This window comes from Aristolochia californica, unplaced genomic scaffold, assembly GCF_029961685.1.
Source record: "Aristolochia californica isolate CCGP_79_NKW_82.1479 unplaced genomic scaffold, dmAriCali1.0.hap1 SCAF_7, whole genome shotgun sequence".
Lineage (NCBI taxonomy): Eukaryota > Viridiplantae > Streptophyta > Magnoliopsida > Piperales > Aristolochiaceae > Aristolochia > Aristolochia californica.
In genome coordinates this window covers 5,830,738-5,851,681 of record NW_027182268.1, presented here as the reverse complement: position 1 = coordinate 5,851,681, position 20,944 = coordinate 5,830,738, and the positions used below count along the sequence as shown (strand labels likewise).

The window sequence follows — 20,944 nt, the reverse complement described above, 5'->3', positions numbered from 1 at the left end:
TGCACAAGAAAAAACGAAAAGAAAAGAAAATATTTTTTTTTAAAATTTTTTAGAATTTTTAAGAACTAAAAAAATCTATAAATAATAAATTATTATCGAGTGATTTTTATTTCTCTATAATAATTTATATTATTTATAAAATTGTCTTTTTAATCGTTGGGACTTCGGAGGCCATCTCTCGAGGACGTGCCTAACTGCAATGGGTTTCTAATTTCGAATTGGGGGTCCATGATTTCAGCAATGCCAGCCCACGACTCACGGCTTCAAGTAGTGGATGGTGGACTCTCCCGAGCAAAGAATACCCTAAAGCCCCCAGCTCCTAGTCCCCAACGTCCTCCTGCCCGACCGCATCCTTGTCTTCTTCTCTACTCACCTTCTCCTCTTCAGAGGCACACCAGTAACCATGGGCGGCGGCCGAAAGCGAGGCCGCACACAGCGGCGTCACTTCAGACAAAATAAAGAGAACGTTTGGAAGCGAACTCGACCCGAAGCCTCCGAGTCGGATAGCCCCGCTTGGGAGCCCTTCGCCACTCAAAACACCGGTTTTGAAGAGTACTATAAGGTATGCTAGCATTTTTCCCTAAGGTAAAAAGTACGAACATGAGTTGGTTTTAAAAAAGCTGCGAGATTTGTTAGCCGTTAGCTAATTGTCTGATGGGATGTTGGTAGGAGCAACTTATTGTGCCTGAAGATGAGTGGGATGAGTTCATTCGGATGTTACGAAAGCCTTTGCCTGCTGCTTTTAGGATCAATTCAAGGTTTGTAAAGCAATTATCATAATCGAGCAATTTAATGAATAGGACGTTTTCAGATATTTGGTGAATGTAGTTTGAAAATTAGCACTTTGCTTTAAAAACTGCATGTGAAAGTTTTGCAGTGGGCAGTTTTATAAGGACATTCGTTCTCAGTTGGAAAATGATTTCATGAAATGTCTCGAAGCTGAGGTGTGATCCTCAACTTTATACCAACTGTATAGTTTTATGATCTTATGGTTTGGTTTGAATAAATTAGTTTGTTTGTAATGATGGAAGGCCACAACTGACAACGAAGTGGAAGCTATTCGGCCTTTGCCTTGGTATCCTGATAATCTTGCTTGGCATTTAAATTTTTCGCGAATGCAGCTGAGGAAAAACCAAACACTTGAGAGGTAATGGACCGAATTTTTTTATGTTTTACGGTATATTATATTGGATTTTTATCCATGAATAATATCTGTTTGTTCTTTCAAATGATCTTATGTAATATTTTACAGGTTCCACGAGTTTCTAAAACAGGAGAATGAAATTGGGAACATAACGAGACAAGAGGCCGTCAGTATGGTGAGTAACACAACTCTGCTTGAAGCACTTTTTAGAGTTTCTTGGCTGCAAATTCTCCTTCATATCCTTGTTTTAGCTCAGAAGGCCTCCCAACGTTCATTTTCTTGTGTTAAATTTTCACTTGTAAAAATGATTTCCTATTTTGTCGTTTGATGTAGGTACCTCCCCTCTTCTTGGATGTGCACCCAAATCATTCTGTACTTGATAGTAAGTAAGCAACCTGTGCATCTTGTAGTCTTTTTATTGCTAGTCCTCTTTTCTCCATTATTGAATAAGGTATAATCCCATTTTACTGTAAAAAGAAACATTCAATAATCTAATGTTGAAATGAGGAAAAGTAAAATTTGTCTCGTCTATGTTGACAACTTTGGATCTTATGCATTTTACTAAAGTGCTCAATAAGGGTTCACATATAAATGTGTATTTTTCAATTAAGGAGTCAATGATTTTTTTTTTCTTTGAAAAGCAATAGTGATTTTATTGAGAGGAGGAGATTACAATGAGCCTCCCAGAAAGTGAGATGGGTGTCTCTTCTTTAAAATTTATTGACTGAAGTTATAGTTTATTTTTATGATCACTTGTTGAAATTGCTGCAAGTTGTGTTTGCTTACTGCAAATACTTTTGTTTTTTCCTTGAGAGAAATGAAAATATCAAAGTGAATGTGAAGGAATTATTCTGTTATAAAAGGTTGATCTTGATCTAGGTGCATGCATGTAGATGTGGAGCAGAACTATGAGTAGAGTTGAACAATCTTTACAAAAGATAAAGTTGTTTGCATTTTATTCAACTGATCATCATAGTTTTTGAAAAGTTTTAGCCTTCTTATTTTTCTATCATCACTTAGTTTTATTTTACCTTTTGAAATTTTCTATTTCTTGCTAATGTTGTAGACAAAAACTTTGGATTCAGAAATGTTATTTGAGAAAGTCATTCAATAATTTTTATTTTTCTGTTGTCACTGCTTGATCAAGATCAGGTTTGGTGGTCTGGCAACCATTCTTTACTTTCCCCTGGCAGCCATTAGTGTAGCTCATCTATTTTTTTTTTAATTTGATTTTTTTTTCTTTTTAAGAGTGAGTCCATAAGGTCTTTTAAATATTTTTTTCCAGATAATCATTTTGAACTTGAGCCGATAATTTTTCTTTGCAATGTTTAATTAATAGTGCCTAATTAAACAGCAAGTGCTCTAGTCCTTACTGACTGAGTGGAGCCGTTGAAACTTCCATTTGTTGGTAACTGACACTAATATACTCTGTGTGCTTGACTGGTTAATAATGGTTATAGTGGTACAATAGCTGAAGCTAAATCTTTCCTTTTCTGAAAAATATTCTGTGTTGATGATTAATAAGCGTCTGGCCAAGCTTCTCATACTTTACTTGGTTGTTCAGTGTGTGCAGCACCAGGTTCTAAAACGTTTCAGTTACTAGAGATTATACATCAATCGACTGTGCCTGGATCACTGCCTGATGGTTTGGTATTAAGTTCTTCTCCTGTTGATACTGGTTTGACCTATTCATGATTTCCTGTTTAGCCTTATGTCATCTTTATTTGTTATTGTCCTTCACATGCTCTTCTGCTGAACATCCTCTCTTTTCTCTGAATGGTCTAGATTATAGCAAACGATGTTGATGTTCAAAGATGTAATCTTCTCATTCATCAAACAAAGAGAATGTGCAGTGCCAACTTGATAGTGACTAACCATGAAGCGCAACACTTTCCTGGTTGCCAATTGAACAGTAAATGTGTAGAGGCATCCAAATTGGGAGGCTCACATAGCGAACTTCTGGATCCGCACTTGAATGAGGCATCATCAATGAAATTCACGCGAAGACTGTTGGTATTTGATCGTGTCTTATGTGATGTTCCATGCAGTGGAGATGGTACCCTTCGCAAGGCCCCGGACATTTGGAGGAAATGGTAGGTATAACATGCAAAGCAGTGATAATAGGCACACTTTTTGTTAGTTTCTAGAAGTTAGCAGTATTGGGTCATTCTAGCTATACTAATTTCGTTTTGATATTATTAATTTGGAACTCGTCATTTCAATAGTGCTTAGAAGTGCAATTGTGTCTGCTACATATGTTTACACTTAGATAAGCTACTCTTGTGGTGCTCTTCTTGAGAGCCATTATGTACTTCAGCATTTTGTTCTTTCATTATTTTGTCTTTGTAGTTATGTTTAATGATTTCAATGGATTTGCTTAAAATTTGATCAGGAATTCAGGATTGGGAAATGGGCTTCACCGCCTTCAAGTTCAAATTGCTATGCGGGGTAAATTTTAATACGAACATGGCCAGTAAGTTTTCCATTCAATGTTTTAGAGTTAGAATGCAGTGTTGGTTATACGTCTGTTTATTCTCATTTTCAGGTTTACAGTTGCTTAAAGTTGGTGGAAGGATGGTTTACTCAACTTGCTCAATGAATCCAGTTGAGAATGAGGCTGTTGTTGCTGAGGTATTTCTATTCATTCTATCACTCAACTTGCTTACAAGGTTGCTTTAGTCTGTTCATTATTCTTGGCTTCTTTTTTAACTAAAAATCAACTGTATGTGCTAAAAGAATGTGGCTTGTTTCACAAAGATTTACAATAAAAATATTTGTAGAAAAAAGATCGAAAGCTTACCCTTCCAATGTCATCATTTTTTAGTGTTTACTTAAAAATTAAACTCTTTCAATTTCACAATGATCTTTGTTTTTCTAATTTTAGGTTCTTCGAAGAAGTAGGGGTTCTGTTGAGCTTCTTGATGTCTCTTCAGAACTTCCTCAGTTGGCCCGTCGTCCAGGTCTGAAGAAATGGAAGGTACTCAGTTTAACCTTGTCTGCACATCGTATATATCTTTTTAAGTGCTCAGTATTACTCGATTGCCTTAAAATTTAAACTTCATTTCCACTTTCATAGGCTGTGTTTTGAGTTTTTCTTTCTCTATCCTTTCTCATATCACTCTGTTGAGATCCTCTTGAAAGTAATAGCTCGTCTACATCTTACTTTCTGTGGTTGTTGATGTTTGCAGGTTAGGGATAAGGGTATCTGGTTAGCTTCTTACAGACAACTCAAATCATACAGGAAGAATGGCATAGTCCCAGGCATGTTTCCTTCAGGTCAACTTTTTGACGTAGAGGAGATTTCTGATGGTTTGGACAATGATTTGAATGCAAATCTTAATGGCTCAGAAAAGGGTGATCATATTGATGGCACTGAAAATGGTGGACATGTTTCAGAACTAGAAAATAATGTGGATGTAGCTGATACAGTTGAAGACAAGACTGGATATGAAGAAGAGTCTACCTTTCCATTAGAACATTGCTTGAGGATAGTGCCTCATGATCAAAACAGTGGAGCTTTCTTTATTGCGGTTTTGCACAAATTTTCTCCATTGCCAGGTAATATGCCAGTCTGAAATGTTTATTTTCACTGTACATAATTTGAAGAACAAAGTGATTCAGGTATGAATGAGGTTAATATCTTATTCCATTCAGTTTAAGAATTGTACTCTGACTAGAGGTTGAAACAGAGGTCTTGTAATCCTGCAGTGTATAGGAGATTTCTCTCAGAATGTAAAATTGACTCGCACAAGAAGTTCTATGGGGGCGTCACTGTTGAGTGGAATGCGTCTTGTAATGTGAATATAATTGGTACTATTTGTATTAAAAAATTAAGGGTAATTTTGGTGCTTCTGATTTGGTCAATAAGCCTGCTGATTCCTCTTACATGTTGCTTGGGGTCCCCAATGTGGCCAACAATCTATGTGGCTTCTCTCCAGGAATTGAATCGACCAATTCCACAGATCTGATAATATCTAAGAAAGAAAGTGGTTATGTTGAAGATGAGGAAAAACTGGTAGAAGAAGTGGCAGTGAGATATTTTTTGTAGGGGATGGGTGGGTAGTAGTGGTGGTGGCAGGAGGTTGGGGTTTATGTGATACATCTTTTCTACAACTGCGTGCAATTCACATGCCACCATGCCTTATATCTTCTATGTTATGTGTACATGCACTAATTAGATTTTCACTTCTTTTAAGATCTTGTTTTTGTAAACTTTCTAATGTTGCATATAAGGACCCCTTTGTGTTCTTTGTTTTGGTTTAATAAAATATTAACTGCTCTTGGTTAGCAGGTCCAGATAATCCTGTCAAGGTCAGTAAGTCGTCTGCTCATCACAGGTCTGAGTTACCTAAGGAGACGTCAGACCTAGTTATTGATGATGAAACTATGGCAGTGGAAAGTCCTGATGAAATTCTCGAGGCCGTGACAACTGATGCAGATAAACCAGATCAACCAGCTTCTACAGTGCCCGTGGGGGAAGAAGCTCTGGGAGCTGGAGGTGGACAAGTTAAAGTCAATGAAGTGGACGTAGTAGAAGCATGTGGTGAGGAGGGGAGTGGTTTGAAAGATACAAAAGTTGAAAAAGGGAGGAAACAAATGCAAGGAAAATGGAGAGGTGTAGACCCAGTTGTTTTTTTCAGAGATGAAGCAACAATAAATAGCATAAGCACCTTCTATGGCATCAGTGAGTCTTTTCGGTTTGATGGTCATCTAGTTGCTAGAAACAGTGATACACACCATGTTAAAAGGATCTATTATGTATCAACTTCTGTTAGTGATATTCTTAAATTAAATTTCCAAGTGGGGCAGCAACTAAAGATTGCATCACTTGGCTTGAAGATATTTGTAAGTATCTGTTTCTTATTTATTTTATTTTTTTCATTTTCAATTGACCCATTTGATATTGTTTTTAATGCACCATAGATGGTACTTATCCCCCATTGATGAGACTTGGGGATCAGTGATCAAGAATCCTCTTGTAACTTCTTCTGCTTGTCTTGCATAATTCAAATTTCAGGAAAGACAAACTTCAAAAGAAGTTTCTTCAGGTTCGTCTGCCTGTGCATTTCGGATATCATCTGAAGGATTGCCTCTGCTGCTCCCTTACATCAGTAAACAGATCCTCTCTGCCTCTTTTGCGGATTTTGAGCACCTTTTGAAATACAGGACTATCAAATTTGCAGATTTTGTTGATCCTTCTTTTGGTGAGAAGGCATCAAAGTTAATGTTAGGTTGCTGCATAGTAGTACTGAATCAAGGTAAGCTTGAACTGAATATTAGTATCCTGTTAGGGCTCTTCCTAAGGTATATCTAATCATATCTTACCTTAAATTTGTCCTTGGCTGCAGGAGATCAGCCTTCACCAGATTCAGTAGTGGTAGATTCATCTACAATAGCAATTGTATGTTGGAAAGGTAGGACTAATGTATGTATAATGGTGTCAGAGGCAGACTGCCAAGAACTGCTACAGAGACTTTTGGTACGTACAGGAAGGGCAGATGCTGCTACATTGAGTAAAAAAGATAACTGTCCAGAGCATCAGACTGGTTCCATAGAAGAGGATTCAGAGGATACCGACTTTCCAACAGGAACAGCTGAACAAGAAGTTATTGGTGAGTGACATGAAGAGAATAATTTAATCATGAAACTTTAAAATTTGAATTTATTATCATTATGGGATATGAGTGTAGTTTGTTTTGGGCTCTAACAGAGTGATATGATGGGAGATGAAAAGGGTGAAAAAGAACAAGAAAATGTAACTGTCCCCTGTAACATTTTTATTTTACAGTTCAAGGAGCTGACCGGATTTGTGTCCTGCAATTTTTGTATCTTGTAATATGAACAAACATTAGTTGACTGCAGGGGGATGATTACTTGCTGGTTCGAGACTCTTGAGCTGTTCCAATCTTTATTCATTCAGCCTGACACCTTTTTTAATGAATAAGATATCGACCTGGTTGTTGGAGCAGATGAGTCAGTGGAAGCGTAGGATTAATTAATAGCTTGTAATTAGTAAAGGTTAATGTATGTGGGACTATCTTTTTAACACTCCCCTTTACGTGTAGGCACGTGGATAATTTGGGATGAGGCCTTTTACGTAGTGACAAGTGGATAATTTGGGTAGAAACCTTTCACGTGGTGGCATGTAAATAATTTTGGGTGGATGTTTGAGAACTTTGTTTTGATAATTTATATTTAAAACTAAAAAAATTATAAAAAATTATAAAAAAAATAAAAAAAATATTGTAATGACCTTAGTATCATTAAATTGTAAGGTGTCACATAGGAGTTTTAAGTATTTGCAATGGTGTATACTAATATATAATAACTAATTTAATAGACATAAAAGAAAAAACAAATACCTATATCAATAGTGTTTATTTTTGTAAAAAAACCTATGTTAACAAATCAGCTCACCTAACAAACCGAATTTGGAAAATCTCGAACTTGACTTAGAGTCTTATTTTAAGTTTGAACTCGAACTGAGTTCTAAGTAAAAAATAAATTGAGCCAAACTCAATGATTTGCTAGCCACGGATCTGGTTTTGGCAACTAAGTATTTCTTAATTGGTCATCTACCCCACGCAAAACAGAAGGTCGATTTCAATTTGATCGACAAAGAATTAAGCTCCATAGACGGAAAGCAGTTTCAGAGAATCTGAGCAATCTCCTACGCTGTTTAACACCAACACCAACTACATAAACAACGAGAAGCCAAATCAAAAGGCTGATACAATCAAGATATACAGCATACAGTAGATACAGCAGACACTCCTCCTGAAGTATCATTACAGCTCCAGATGAAAGCCAAATGTAAAACCCGATCAAGAAGAGTTACAGCACATCCCTTTCTTTTCTGGAATCACCTGACCAGGGCCTGGGATAAAAATCTTTTTCCCAGCAAGTGAAGATGTATTACCATTGCTTTGTCCTTCCCCAGCGACCAGTTTTTTTCTGTTCACGATGTTAAAAATCTCAGTTAACACAGTAACGAATGCATTTTCCACATTTGTAGCTTCTAGTGCTGAAGTTTCAAGAAAGAAGAGTCCTTCCTTCAGCACAAATTCTCTTGCATCTTCAGTGGGGACTGCTCGTTGGTCTTCAAGATCAGTTTTGTTTCCAATAAGAATAATGACAATGTTCTTGTCGGCATGGCTTCGCAGTTCCTCAAGCCACCTTGGGATGTGATCAAATGTTTGTCGCTTGGTAATATCATAAACCAGCATTGCACCAACTGCTCCTCTGTAATATGCACTTGTGACAGCCCTATACCTGCTTCGTGACAATCACACGAGAATTGTAACATGGTGAGAAACTATTCATTAATTACCCAAACCAATGCAACAAATTACACTGCAATGAAAACCCAAATTGAAGATGTGGACAAGATGATATTGAACGAAAGTCTAGCATAGCCTGTGTACGCCAGTTTACTTTTAGTATCTATTTTCACTAGTCCACTCATAGAGTAAGTAATATAATTTCTGTGATTCTACCTGTGCATTTGTTATCTACATGACACTACCTAGTTGGGAAGGATGTAAAATTTCTATGATAGATTATTGTTGCCTATGTCCGAGTAGTACAACAGATAATTTTTATTTACTACTAAGACAGTCTCATTTCTGAAATTCTAAATCGGCATTTATTATGCACATGGAACTGCCTAGTCTGTAATGTAACAAAATTTCTACAATAGGCTATCATAGCCCAAGTTTAGAAGTAAAATTGAACATTTTTATTTACTACATTAGTCTCTTTTTTTTTAAATTAGTTACAACTCCTATCATGGTTGGCCAGGTACCATGACATGACATCAACAAACACATTGTTCGAGCATACGTCGTATTCAAAACTGTGAAATGGGAAGAGTTGTGACATTTTACCATTTTTTATCAAGCCTGGAGCTAAGCCTAGTGTAGCTGGTGGTTCCCTTAGAGGAAAAGTATTATGGGCTATATTACGATGTCAATTCAAACTTTCTGTTTCTCTCAATAGCTAAATCAATTTCAATCAAACAAGATCTCCCAAGGTGAGCAACTGGATAATCCAGTTTTAGAGACATACATCAGATCAACTGGATATTAGAATCTAAATAGTATAAATGAACACCATTGGTCAAGCAGATTTTTCAAATGCATGTTCTGCACTGCCTTCCTAAATAGTGCAGGTTCACATAAGAACGATACAGAATGAGTCAGACACTGAAAGGAGAAAGCCATTTAGATTAGATCACAGAAGTAACCTTAAAGATATCTATGTTTATAGATGTGTTTAGGCAAAAAGACAACTGGAAAAGGCAGTACATCACAAACAAGTTTTATTAGTTGACATTATACTCTATTAAGCAAAAGACACATCCAACCTTAAGGTCTTTTATCAAACACCAATTGGAGGAAGGTTGATAGGGATTTAGGCAGCACTGTTGGTTCATAGTCAAAAAGTAAATGGACAAGAAGACACCAACAGGAGCTACGAAATGTATTACAACAGGCATTAAGTGGCAAAGAACTTTCTTGTCATTTTTTTAAAGGGAATTCTTCTCATACCGATTGATCAAAATAGAAACTAAAGAAATTCAGTTTTCTTTTAATTGAGAAGGGCATAGCTTTCACCAGATCATCATATTAAACTAGCAAAAGTCGAACAAGTAAGAACTCTACAAGGATCCAAAGTCGCCACTGCCTCACTAGTGATCACCAAAAAACAAACTCGAACTGTACAAAAGTGAAAATAAATCAGAAAGCAAGGACACATTTTCAGTTTTTATTAATCTTCAAAAAGTAACCACATTTAGCAAAGACTCCCAAAGTGCAGCACAATTCGAGAAGATAAAAAGCACCACTACACTCCTCCATTGACATGAAAACAAGCATCACCAGAAGCAGCAAACCCTAGATCATACTCTCAAGTCTAAGGCGATAATAACGCACCTACACCACAAATCAAAAGCAATAAAACGAGAAAACTCAATTTTACCTTTCTTGCCCCGCCGTGTCCCAGATCTGAGCCTTGACACTCTTGTGCTGGATAGCGAGTGTCCGAGTCTGGAACTCGACTCCAATAGTCGCCTTAGAGTCCAAACTAAATTCGTCCCTCGCAAAGCGAGACAGTATCTGAGATTTCCCAACGGCGGAATCGCCTATGAGGACCACCTTGAAGACGTAATCGATTTTCTGGTTAGCATCTCCGTAGCTCGCCATGGAGGAACCTCTCTCTGGACGACACAGAAGCAGAGAGAGCAGTGGAACTGGAAGGGAGATGAGATTGGGCAGTAAAGGGAAGCGTGAAAGGAGGGTCTTTTAGTCCTACAGAAAGTAATAGGAAGAAAAGAAAAAGCTTCGACAGCCGCGCTGATGTTCGGGCGAATGTTTAGGAAGTAAAGAAACAGTCAAAATGACGACGCCATTGAAGAAGACAATTGACGAATCCGATCCACTGCTGCCATTGGAAGTTACTAAAGCCCTTAATCTGCAATTTATCATCTTCTAAAAACAAATTGGATATCATTCATTTGACATACTTTTAATGAGTAGGTGAAAAATTTAGTCTGGATGCAAATAAAATGGTCGATCATTGAAATTTTTTCCTCCTAAGCCATTATTAAACTATAATGGATTGTTGACAACAAATAAGCTAATGGTAGAAGAATTGAGATATGATGTTGAAGAATCAAACAATCAAATTATGCTATTACATGGTGGTCTTAATAGTCAACAAAAGATAATGTTTGTTGCTATCAAAAGTTGATACTAGTAGAAATGAATTTTTTTTATCATTATATGGCAACGGAGGAATTGGAAAGTTTTATTCAAGGAAGACTCTAATTACAAAACTATGAAGTAAAAAAATTGTCGCTAGTGTATCAAGATTAGTAGCTCTACATTTTCTAAGGGGGAGTTAGTGCACATTGTAAGTGCGGAGGGAAAGTGGAAGGGAAAGTGAGAGGGAATGTAAAATACTTGGTTGTGTTAGTGTGCGCAATAGAAAGTGTAGTGTAAAATACTTATTTGTGTCAGTGTGTACAATGTAAAGTACTTGTTTGTGTTAGTGTGCACAATGGAAAGTGCATTGTAAAGTGCAGATAGATTATTTATTAAATAAAATATTTTGTTATATCTGACTTTTATAAAATTAAATTAATATTAGTTAAAAAATATATATTAAATATAACAATTAAACAAATGCTTACTTTTATATTATTAAAACTGTAATCAAATTGTAATTTTATAATATCTAAATATGAAATAATTATATAAAAAATATATTATAAAATAGTTATTAACTTAATAAATATTAGTAATATCAAAATAATATTAATTTATTAACATAATTTATAAAAATAAAATATTTACACAAATATCGTACTACACAAACATCGTAATAATAAAAATAAAAAATGATACAAAAATAACTCAATCACCTATTTAATATAAAAAAAATTACAAATGTACGTACAAAATACAACACAAAAAATATTTAATGGCATTAAAACATAATAGTCAATAATTTTGCCACATCTGAATTGCTAATACATCTCAAAATACGATGTTCTTGAAGATTATACTGCAGACTCCCTCTGAGTATTTCTTTGAGTGTCCATATTATCCTTAACATCATTACCACTATCACTATCTTCATTTTCATTATATGTACACTCATTTGGCCAAGTTCCGTAACTTCTCATGCTCCCGAACATAGATAGGGCTTTGTCATAGAGCCTAGCTTTTCCCATATGCCTTTATCATCACATTATATTCTCTAAATATTGCCTCGGCTTCGAGCCAAAGGCCCCTCATTGTATAGACATCCATGATTGCAGCATAATTTTTTTATGAGATCCCTTCCCTAGTACAATGCTTGTCAAAAAAGAGTTTTGTCTTCTACAACAACCCCTCGTTAATGTACATATCCATAACAAGGGGCAACAATTGTTGGTCAACATCTATATGAGCTCTCTCTATTTCCTCTAATACATTATCCACTTCTTCAACCATCTTTCTCTTGCACAATATCTAGACTACTGTCCTATATGTAATGGTATCAGGATAGAGACGAGACTCTTTGATCTTCCTATAATTTTTAAATACAGCTTCAATATCACCAGCATCATTATATAAAGACAAGAAGATATTATAAGTTTTAGTGTCAGGTTTAAACCCCTTCTCTTCCATTTTATTGAGCAAAGACAATGATTCAGACAGAAGTCCATGAGACCCACAAATATGAATCATGGTGTTAAAAGTAACTATATTAGGCTCTACCCCTAACCTCAACATCTCTGCAAAAGCATTTGAAGCATCCTCCAGACGACCTGCCTTTCCATACCAGTCAATCGAAGTGTTGTAAGTTGCAACCATTCGAGGCTTTCGGTTTGAACCCTGCTCATCAAAAGACAAAATTTTTGAAGGTGGAATGCGTCCACCAACCTTAAAAAACTCAGTAGACAAAAAATGTTTAAGACTCATTGGAGCCATAACTGAATCCAAATCAACAGACTCAAATTCAAGATTCTCCAGTTGAACTCGGCCCATACACCAGTCCTTATAGAAACAATCAGCTCGATCAAACTCACCAGCATCTTTTAGAACATGGAGAACAGTCTTCATAGTAACTTTGTCAGGGAAAATTCCCCTAATTTTCATTTGTTTGACCCACAACAGTGATTCATGTAACAATCCCGTTTTCCCATAAACATCAATTATCATTCCATAAGTGTTATTAGTGGGAAAGACACGATCTCTTGCCATTTAAATCCAACAAAGACGAAGTTTATCCCACTGTTGCACCCTACCAAGAATCCGCAAGACGACATTATATTGAATTACATTTAACACATAATCCTTCTGAGACTTAATCCAAATGAAGATACGAATGACGCATCTCCAATCCCGTTGTTCCTTCGAGCTGCAGTAGGGCAACGTCATGTGAAACCAAATAGAGAAGCACAACTAGTCGGCAGGAGAAAAACCCTGACTTGAACTTGGAAGAGACGAAGAGGGAGGATTCAATGTTTTTCTATGGTCGAGAGATGCACAAAAAGAAGAAAACCTTTTTTCAGGAAGAAGGGTTTACCTAGTTTCTTTTGAATCAAGCCAGAGAGGTTCCAGAGGGGGGGGGAGAGAAGTCGTTGAATGTCGTCGGTGCAGGGGACGACAAGAGGAAGAGAATCAACGAGCGCTGGGGACGAGAGGAAGAGAATTAGAGAGCTAGGGAGAGGTTGCAGAGGGGGCGATTGAAATTGCTGAAGGTCGAGAGCGAGAGCACATAAATTTTTCCCCAAAAATGTTTCGTTCGATGGCCCTCCCGACAGCCCGATGTAATTGAGTGAGGGAAAGTGAATTCAGAGCTCGACCCCTCTAAATTCACTTTCCCTCCCATTATGCCTAAAACGGGGGAAAGTGAAATACATTTGTATTTTACTTTCCCCCTACACTTACGCTGGGCACTAATGGGTTTTGGTTCCTTTTACCCAGCGTAAGTGAAATACATTTCACTTACAAAGGGCACGAACAGGGCCTAAGTGGAAAGATTGCAAACTCGAGATTTAAAATTCTATTAAATTTAAATGAAGTTTGAACATGTATTACTTATCAATCAAATGAGGAAACACTTATGACTCAATGGTATGCATTTGAGACAATTGATCGTACGTTTTGAGGTTTGATGAAATAAATAATACTTGGAGATAAAAAAAAAGTATTTTGCAGAAAAATAATAGTGTTTGGAAGTTACTTCAGACATGTATTATCATTTATTCGAAGACCAAGAAGTGAAAAAAATAGTTTGAAAAAATATAGGTCATCAACTTGGGATCAATGTCATTTGTATAATTTTACAACAAATACGAGACTAGTTGGTGTTGAAACTCAAAATAGTGTAGTGGTGATAGAACAATTTCGATATTGGATTTTAAATGTTGAAAATAGAAACAACAATAATATTGACGTCAATATAAAAAAAAAATTAGGATATTGTGGAAATTTCATAAGATATATTGATTAAAGATAATAGAGGAGTGCAAATTTTGATCAATGTTATATATGTGAATATTTCAAATAAGTATAGTTGGCCCCTGTACTTGATAGAACGAATTATTTTGACTCTTAAAAATAAAAATGTTGATGAAATAAATGATGTGTTTCATAAAAAAAAAACTTTAGGAGAAAAGGTAAGTTATTTAAGTTCAAACACATTAATTCCACACTTAGGTTATGAAAGTCATGATCACATATCATCACTAGAATACTTCAAATCACTAAAATTTCTTGCATTTTCAAAATACTCATTATATCTAAAAGTTGATGTAGTCATATTTCTCCTCAGAAATATGAATGGATGTCTTCGTTTGTGTGATGGGACACATCATGATATTTTCAAATTAGTTTGAATATATATTAAAGTAAAAGTTATTATTGAGAGTAACATTAGTCAATTTGTTTATATACCAAGGATTGCTTTAATTTCAAGAAAAAATGAGTGCCCATTCATGTTTTGAAGAAGAAAATTCCTAGTGAGGGTAACCTTTGCATTGCCAATTAAAAAGACTCAAGGTCAAACTTTGGATTATGTTGGATTATATTTATCTAATTTGATGTTTACTTATTGTTAACCTCATGTTAGAGTCTCATGCGTTACTTGACAAAGTATATTGAAAGTGATGATAAAGATTAAAAAGACTGAAAATCTCAGAAATTTCATGATGTGTCACTCATCCCTTAATTATAAAAAATATACCACAACCCTTTATTATAAGATATGCCATTAACTACTTTAACATATTTTATTTTAGAATCATCTAATTGGACAATTGTTTATCAACTTTGATATGTGTTTTGCTCTATGCTTTTAATTTTTTGATTTTACAAATCCCTTAAGACTATGAGACATCTTCTACTGTGATATGTTGGATGACATAACTTATTGTACAAGCAACAACTTGGGGATGTTTAATTTGAAGCACCTAATGAGCAACTAAAGAATGAAGTTTGGATATAAATAATAATTTCAAGAATTGTCACTCAACCCTTAATTATAAAAAAATATACCACAACCCTTAATTACAAGATATGCCATTAACTACTTTGACATATTGTATTTTAGAATCATCTAATTGGGCAAGTGTTTATCAACTTTGATATGTGTTTTGCTCTATGCTTTTAATTTTTTGATTTTACAAATCCGTTAAGACTATGAGACATCTTCTAGTGTGATATGTCAGATGACATAACATATTGTACAAACAACAACTTATTTGAGGAGGGTTTTTCTTTATATATAGCAATGGAAGAACTGAGAAGACTTATTTGTCAATGATTCTAATTACAAATATACAAGAAAATAAATTCTCTTAAATTTAGCATCGTCAAGATTAATAGCTTTATTTTTTTCCTAGTGGAAGGACTACATACCCGAGATTTAAAATTTTATTCAATTGAAATAAAGGTTGAACATGTCAGATCACTCATCAATCAAATGAGGCAGAATTGGTCAAACGAGGTGGAAATGATCAAACAATGTGTTTTAGTTATTTGGGATGAAGCACCCATGACTCAAATGTATGCATTTGAGACAATTGGTTACACATTCTAAGATTTGATGAATATAATAAAATTTAGGATAATATTAAAATTTCAAGAAGATATATAGATAAAGATGATAGAGGATTACAAAATTTGATCAATGTTGTATTATGTAGATATTTTAAATAAGTAAAGTTGCCCTTAGTACTTAAAAGAACGAACCATTTTGACTCTTAAAAATGAACATTGACGTAATAAATGTTGTGTTTCTTGCAAAAACTTCAGGGGAAAAGGTAACTTATTTACGTGCAAACACATTAATTCTCTACCAAGGACATGAAAGTGATTGTCACATATCTATAGTAGAATACATAGTCACTGAAATTTCTTGAATTTCCAAGCAACTCATTAGATCCAAAAGTTAGTGCAATCATATTTTTTCTTCATAAATATGAATCAATCTGGTTTTGTGATGGGACACATCTTATTAGAGTGAAATTAGGTAGAGTAAAAGTTATTACTGGGAGTAACATTGGTCAAATTGTTTGTATACCAAGGATTGTTTTGACTCCTAGTAAAAGAGTGTTTATATATGTTTCAAAGAAGACAATTCCCAATGAGGGTAGCATTTGCATTGACAATTAAAAAAAATCAAGGGCAACCTTTGGACAATGTTAGATTATATTTATCTAATGTAGTGTTTAGTCATTGTTAGTTGTATGCAAGAGTCGCATCCTTTACTTCACAAAGTAGATCGAAAGTGTTGACCATGAACAAGTCATCACTGGCCTCCAGGGCAAATGTTGCAAATAAGAAAATTTTGAGTGAAGTAGAAAATAAAATGACATTGACTAGTCATTATAATTATTATTATTATCACATTAATATACCCAGAGGAGGAAGATGAATATAGTTATGAAAGTAAACATTTACATAATTATAATATTATTTTCAAAATTATACCTTTTTTTTTGCAGGGAAACATCAAATACATCTATGAAAAGAAAAAAAAACAACTTAAAAAGGTTTAGATGATTGTGAATAAGAAAAATTGACAAATTTATTGGAGAGTTACAAGTAAATGAATTACATTGTTAATTGAAGGGTTATGTCACTAATGTTTTTAAATTTATTTATTTTTAATATTTTGTTTATTCTTCCTCTTGAAAGGGATATCAGTTATAGCTTTTGGACCTGGTTCTCAAGATTTTATGTGTTGGTTCGGGCAATCTAACAAAGGCTTCAAGCATTCATAAAAACCGGGTCAATTGTTTTAGGTATCAAGTCAAGTAATTGTCAGCGAGAGTCTATCACGCCAGAGGTGGAAGAAGGGTGGAGGAAGAAGAGAGGGAAGAAGAGGGAGTCTCTCTCCTAATTGAAAATCTCTCTATGGAAAATGACCTTATTCTCTAAGTAGAAGTTTTCAATTAAATATTTCTATCCAGGAAGGGGAGGGATACTAATGCTCCCTATAAACAGTTTTCTATCATTTTCAAAAGAATTCAGTGCATATTCTGCAATAGAACAGTCGAATTCAACTACTTGCTCCAAACTCTTATCTCTAACAATTCGATGCTTCTAAATGTTAAATGTTGCCACTACTTGTAGCTGAAGTATACAGAAGTTGCCTCTTAGCTGCTCTACTTTTTATTTTTCTCTCTTCTGAAACTGGTCCCAACCTTCTTCACCGGTGCAGGTTGTTTCCTGATCCCTCAGGCGGAGAAGCTACGCCGCTTATGGTATTCAGGTCCACTCTTATTTCTTCCCGCAACCGCGGAGTAAACCTCTCGAAATTCTCCCCTGACTGCATAATCGAATGTCCCGTCGAGTTTGACCGCCAGAACCTCCCCAGCAAGTTCCGCCGTTGGCTTGCTCTCGCCTCCGGTGTCGGCGTTGGCGTTGTGGTACTCTGAGAAATACCCATCTGACGAACCGCCATTGTTTGTTCTTCGTCAACCGCAATTGCGCCTCCATTTGCAGCCACCCTTTGGTTCACCTCAGAGAATTTTCCACCTTCGTGTCCGGTGGATACATCAGCGTCAGGAGGACCTTGAAGAAGATCCGATCTGCAAATGGGGCAGGTAGTATGATCCGTCAGCCAGGCGTCGATGCAAACTAGGTGAAAGACGTGATTACATCTGGGGAGCAGGCGAATGGTGTCCTCAGCTTTGAACTCATTCAAGCATACGGCGCATTCGGAACTCGATTTGTCCAGCTTGCGGTCTTTGACGACCGAGTATTGGAACATCGGGAAAGTGTTGATGACGGAGCGGTCGACTCCACTGGAGGGCGGCGGTAACCATAAGCTCGCCGCTGCCCAGGAGCGGCCAAGGAAGAGGGGTCGGACGTCCGGCGAAGATCTCTGGATGAAATTGGATAACAAGTAGTAGATGGCCAGGACGGCAACAACGGCGAAGAGAATAAAGTCACTCCTAGGATTGATTGAGATTTCCAAGGTGGATGAATCCGGCGGCGAACCCTCAGGCGGCTGGCATGTAGAAAAGGGAACCAGGAGGAGGAGGAAGCAGACGACATAATGGTTGACGATCGCCATAAGTGAGCAGGGATTTGAGTTGTTACATGGAAAATCAATGTCTGCTCCTGCAAATGGATAGAGATTTCGTTTAGTCGCTTATGAATCAATTCTGTAGCTATTCGAATCAATTAACTTCCTGTCAAAGTTAATCAAACCAAGCATTAGTAGGTTTATGTTGGATTTATATTTATGTAAAACGTATTAAGGCCGAAACACCTCGTGTAACCAATAATCTTTCATAGCAAAATTTCTTCTCTTCTTCTTTTTCTTCTTCTTCTTTATTTCTTCATATTTTAACGTAATATTTGAGCCAGGTTGAGGAGAATTGAAGTTCTATTGGAAAAGAATCCCAAATGAGGGGTAAAATAACAAAAACTAGTAGCATTTTAATATTAAGAGACGAAAGCAATTGCTCCGTCTTGCTTGATTAAACCCTTTTTTCATAATTTACGATTTAAGAGAAAGAAACCATCAAAAACAGTAAATTTACCCAAAATCACAGGCAAACCAGTCCAACAATACTCAGAAGTGGAGCTAGGGTTTTTGCCCAGGTGCTTCTGGGATCATCTCCCGAAAACGATAGACTAAACAAAAAATAAAATAAAAAATTCCAATGAATTCTGAAAAGCAAGTGATCGAGACGACATCTGCAGTTATTCGATTGCTTAAAGCAAGAGAAAAACCCCACAGAACCTACTTCTCCTGGTGTGCTTCAGTATTAGCACTGTTTACAGACGTAGACAAATAAATAAAGAAAAACTCCCATAGCATAAAAAAAGAAGAAGAAAAAACGGAAAACACTAACCTGGTCTCAATGCTGGTTTCTGCGTCTCAGTTCTCCGCCTCTGTCAAGAACTAAAAAGAAAAAAAAAAAAAAGAGAAAGAAGATGAAAAAAGAAGGAATTTTCTGAGACGTCTTTCCCGTAACAATTCTGTTTTGACGCGATTTTCTTTCAAGCAAAGATAACTCGATACGATTTTATATTTACAAAATCACCCTCAAGAAGAGTTCTTATCTTAATTAAATTCCCCGTAGAAGAGTGATTAGGGTTGTAATCTGGGAGGGTAACACCTGATTAAGTATAACCAGAAGACCAGATAAAAGAATCTGTCTATGCTCTTGAACTTCCATATGGGGAGAACAAGAAATTTACACTAGTGCTAAAAATGAAGAAGCACTCAAATTTTCATTCATGACTAAAAAGGAGCAATGAAAATTGAAGTGATTAGTAATGCATTAGTTGTAATAACTGATTTACACCCTTTTGGAAATTTACATATGGTTACTAGGGGTGGCACCAACCCAAACCGGCTAGCAAAGAGTTGCTCAAACTTGAAATAAGGCTCGTTAAACATAACAAACCAAACTCGAGATTTTTCAAGCTTGACTTATTAACCGACTCGTTAACATAGATTTTTTTTTTATAAAATTACCCTTTATTTTAATTTTTACCCTTTTGGGTCTGTGGCCAATGACATGGATCATTCAACCCTTTTGGGTCCGTGGCCAATGAAATAAACACTATTAATGGAGGTGTTTGTTAAGCTAGTTATGATACATTAGTATGGTCTATTACAAAGTTGTGGATTCCTATGTGATAACTTGAGTTCATGGGGATATTCTTTTATTTATATATTAATAGTTTTTTTTATAATTTTAAATGTTCAGGAAATCGTTTTCCAGTTGCTTCTGTCTTGTTGTTTCCGGTGCTTTACCATGAATTCCGTGGAGACACCTCAGATGTTTGGACGAAAACAACTGAAATCAATACAGGAAAACCAAACTGTCTACCAGTACTATAAACCCTGCTTCAGTAGCCGAACCTTCAAGTTCTCTCTATCTTATCTCGCCGATTGAAACTCCACCTGGCAATTTCATGGGTTATCAAATGGGTGGTACTGCTGCGACTGAACAAATTATGAATGCTTCCACTGCGATCGATTGCCAGAAACAAGTGCGAACCTGGAGACTGGTTCGTTCCTGCATGGAGCTTCTCATCCCGAGTTGTGGCTGCTACTACCCCCGAGAACACTGTCAAAAAGAAGAAAGAGATGATTCCAAGACCACACCACACATCTCCAAAAACGTCAACTTCCCCACCATCGTTACAGGGACGATCTTTGGCTTCCGCCATGGAAAAGTGAGCTTGTGCATCCAACCCAACTCCAGATTAACTACACCCATCATCCTCCTAGGCCTTGCAGTCCCCACGACTCTCCTCGCCAGGGAAATGAAATCAGGTCTCCTTCGAATTGCTCTCGACTGCAATGCCGGCAACGGCAACGGGAGAAACCAATCCCTTCCTCTCATGTCCATGCCAGTTTGGACTGTCTATTGCAACGGAAGGAAGGCCGGCTTCGCGGTGAAACGGAATCTAACAAAGAGAGACATGGAGATGCTGAGGTTAATGAAATCTGTTGTTGTTGGTGCAGGGACTGTCAGTCGGGAGCTACTCAGTTGTGAGGATGACGAGCTAATATACCTACGAGCCAATTTCCAGAGAGTTTCAGGCTTCTCTAACTCTGAATCGTTCCATTTGATTGATCCTGACGGAGCTACAGGTCAAGAGCTCAGCATCTTCTTTCTTGGCTCTTGATCAACGACTCTTTTCTTTCTTTCTTTCTTTCTGCTTCAGTCTTCCTTTCTGTATTAGTACCTTCATTAGCAGTCTTTGTTTAGTTTCCAATTTCAATGTATTGCGTACAGAAGGAAGTAAAACTTATTCAGTAGCTAATTTATAT

At 36.3% G+C, this 20,944-nt stretch overlaps 4 protein-coding genes and 1 pseudogene across 4 annotated transcripts; 2 read left to right on the top strand and 3 right to left on the bottom strand.

Moving 5' to 3' along the window:
* Positions 1-322: 322 nt before the first annotated feature.
* LOC137936702 (uncharacterized) lies at positions 323-7,427 on the top strand. The gene is made up of 15 exons (XM_068781535.1): positions 323-562; positions 670-758; positions 878-944; positions 1,032-1,147; positions 1,253-1,319; positions 1,478-1,526; positions 2,709-2,794; positions 2,930-3,237; positions 3,537-3,592; positions 3,690-3,775; positions 4,029-4,121; positions 4,333-4,702; positions 5,436-5,989; positions 6,162-6,402; positions 6,493-7,427. Exons 1-15 carry the CDS (start codon positions 404-406, stop codon positions 6,762-6,764), a joined length of 2,613 nt encoding a protein of 870 aa, XP_068637636.1. The 5' UTR covers positions 323-403; the 3' UTR covers positions 6,765-7,427.
* Positions 7,428-7,803: 376 nt separating this feature from the next.
* Positions 7,804-10,605, bottom strand: LOC137936052 (ras-related protein Rab11D-like). The gene is made up of 2 exons (XM_068780570.1): positions 10,124-10,605; positions 7,804-8,416 (listed from the first exon to the last, which is right to left on the bottom strand). The coding sequence occupies exons 1-2, from the start codon at positions 10,345-10,347 to the stop codon at positions 7,969-7,971; spliced, it is 672 nt and encodes a 223-aa protein (XP_068636671.1). The 5' UTR covers positions 10,348-10,605; the 3' UTR covers positions 7,804-7,968.
* A 1,100-nt stretch (positions 10,606-11,705) lies between these two features.
* LOC137936314 (pentatricopeptide repeat-containing protein At1g73710-like) lies at positions 11,706-13,071 on the bottom strand (annotated as a pseudogene).
* A 4,207-nt stretch (positions 13,072-17,278) lies between these two features.
* On the bottom strand, positions 17,279-18,233 carry LOC137937803 (E3 ubiquitin-protein ligase ATL6-like). Its single transcript, XM_068782979.1, has one exon. The coding sequence runs from the start codon at positions 18,218-18,220 to the stop codon at positions 17,351-17,353; it is 870 nt and encodes a 289-aa protein (XP_068639080.1). The 5' UTR covers positions 18,221-18,233; the 3' UTR covers positions 17,279-17,350.
* A 1,858-nt stretch (positions 18,234-20,091) lies between these two features.
* LOC137936313 (protein MIZU-KUSSEI 1-like) lies at positions 20,092-20,799 on the top strand. The gene has a single exon (XM_068780900.1). The coding sequence runs from the start codon at positions 20,092-20,094 to the stop codon at positions 20,797-20,799; it is 708 nt and encodes a 235-aa protein (XP_068637001.1).
* The last annotated feature ends 145 nt before the right edge of the window (positions 20,800-20,944 follow it).

Excerpts from the sequence above, each read along its gene's own strand:
- LOC137936702 (XM_068781535.1), top strand. The coding sequence starts at position 404 with ATGGGCGGCGGCCGAAAGCGAGGCCGCACACAGCGGCGTCACTTCAGA. Across the intron at positions 1,148-1,252 it reads AAAAACCAAACACTTGAGAG|GTTCCACGAGTTTCTAAAAC; the intron begins GTAATGGACCGA and ends AATATTTTACAG. Across the intron at positions 1,320-1,477 it reads GACAAGAGGCCGTCAGTATG|GTACCTCCCCTCTTCTTGGA; the intron begins GTGAGTAACACA and ends CGTTTGATGTAG.
- LOC137936313 (XM_068780900.1), top strand. The coding sequence starts at position 20,092 with ATGGGTGGTACTGCTGCGACTGAACAAATTATGAATGCTTCCACTGCG.
- LOC137937803 (XM_068782979.1), bottom strand. The coding sequence starts at position 18,220 with ATGGCGATCGTCAACCATTATGTCGTCTGCTTCCTCCTCCTCCTGGTT.
- LOC137936052 (XM_068780570.1), bottom strand. The coding sequence starts at position 10,347 with ATGGCGAGCTACGGAGATGCTAACCAGAAAATCGATTACGTCTTCAAG. Across the intron at positions 8,417-10,123 it reads GACACGGCGGGGCAAGAAAG|GTATAGGGCTGTCACAAGTG; the intron begins GTAAAATTGAGT and ends GTCACGAAGCAG.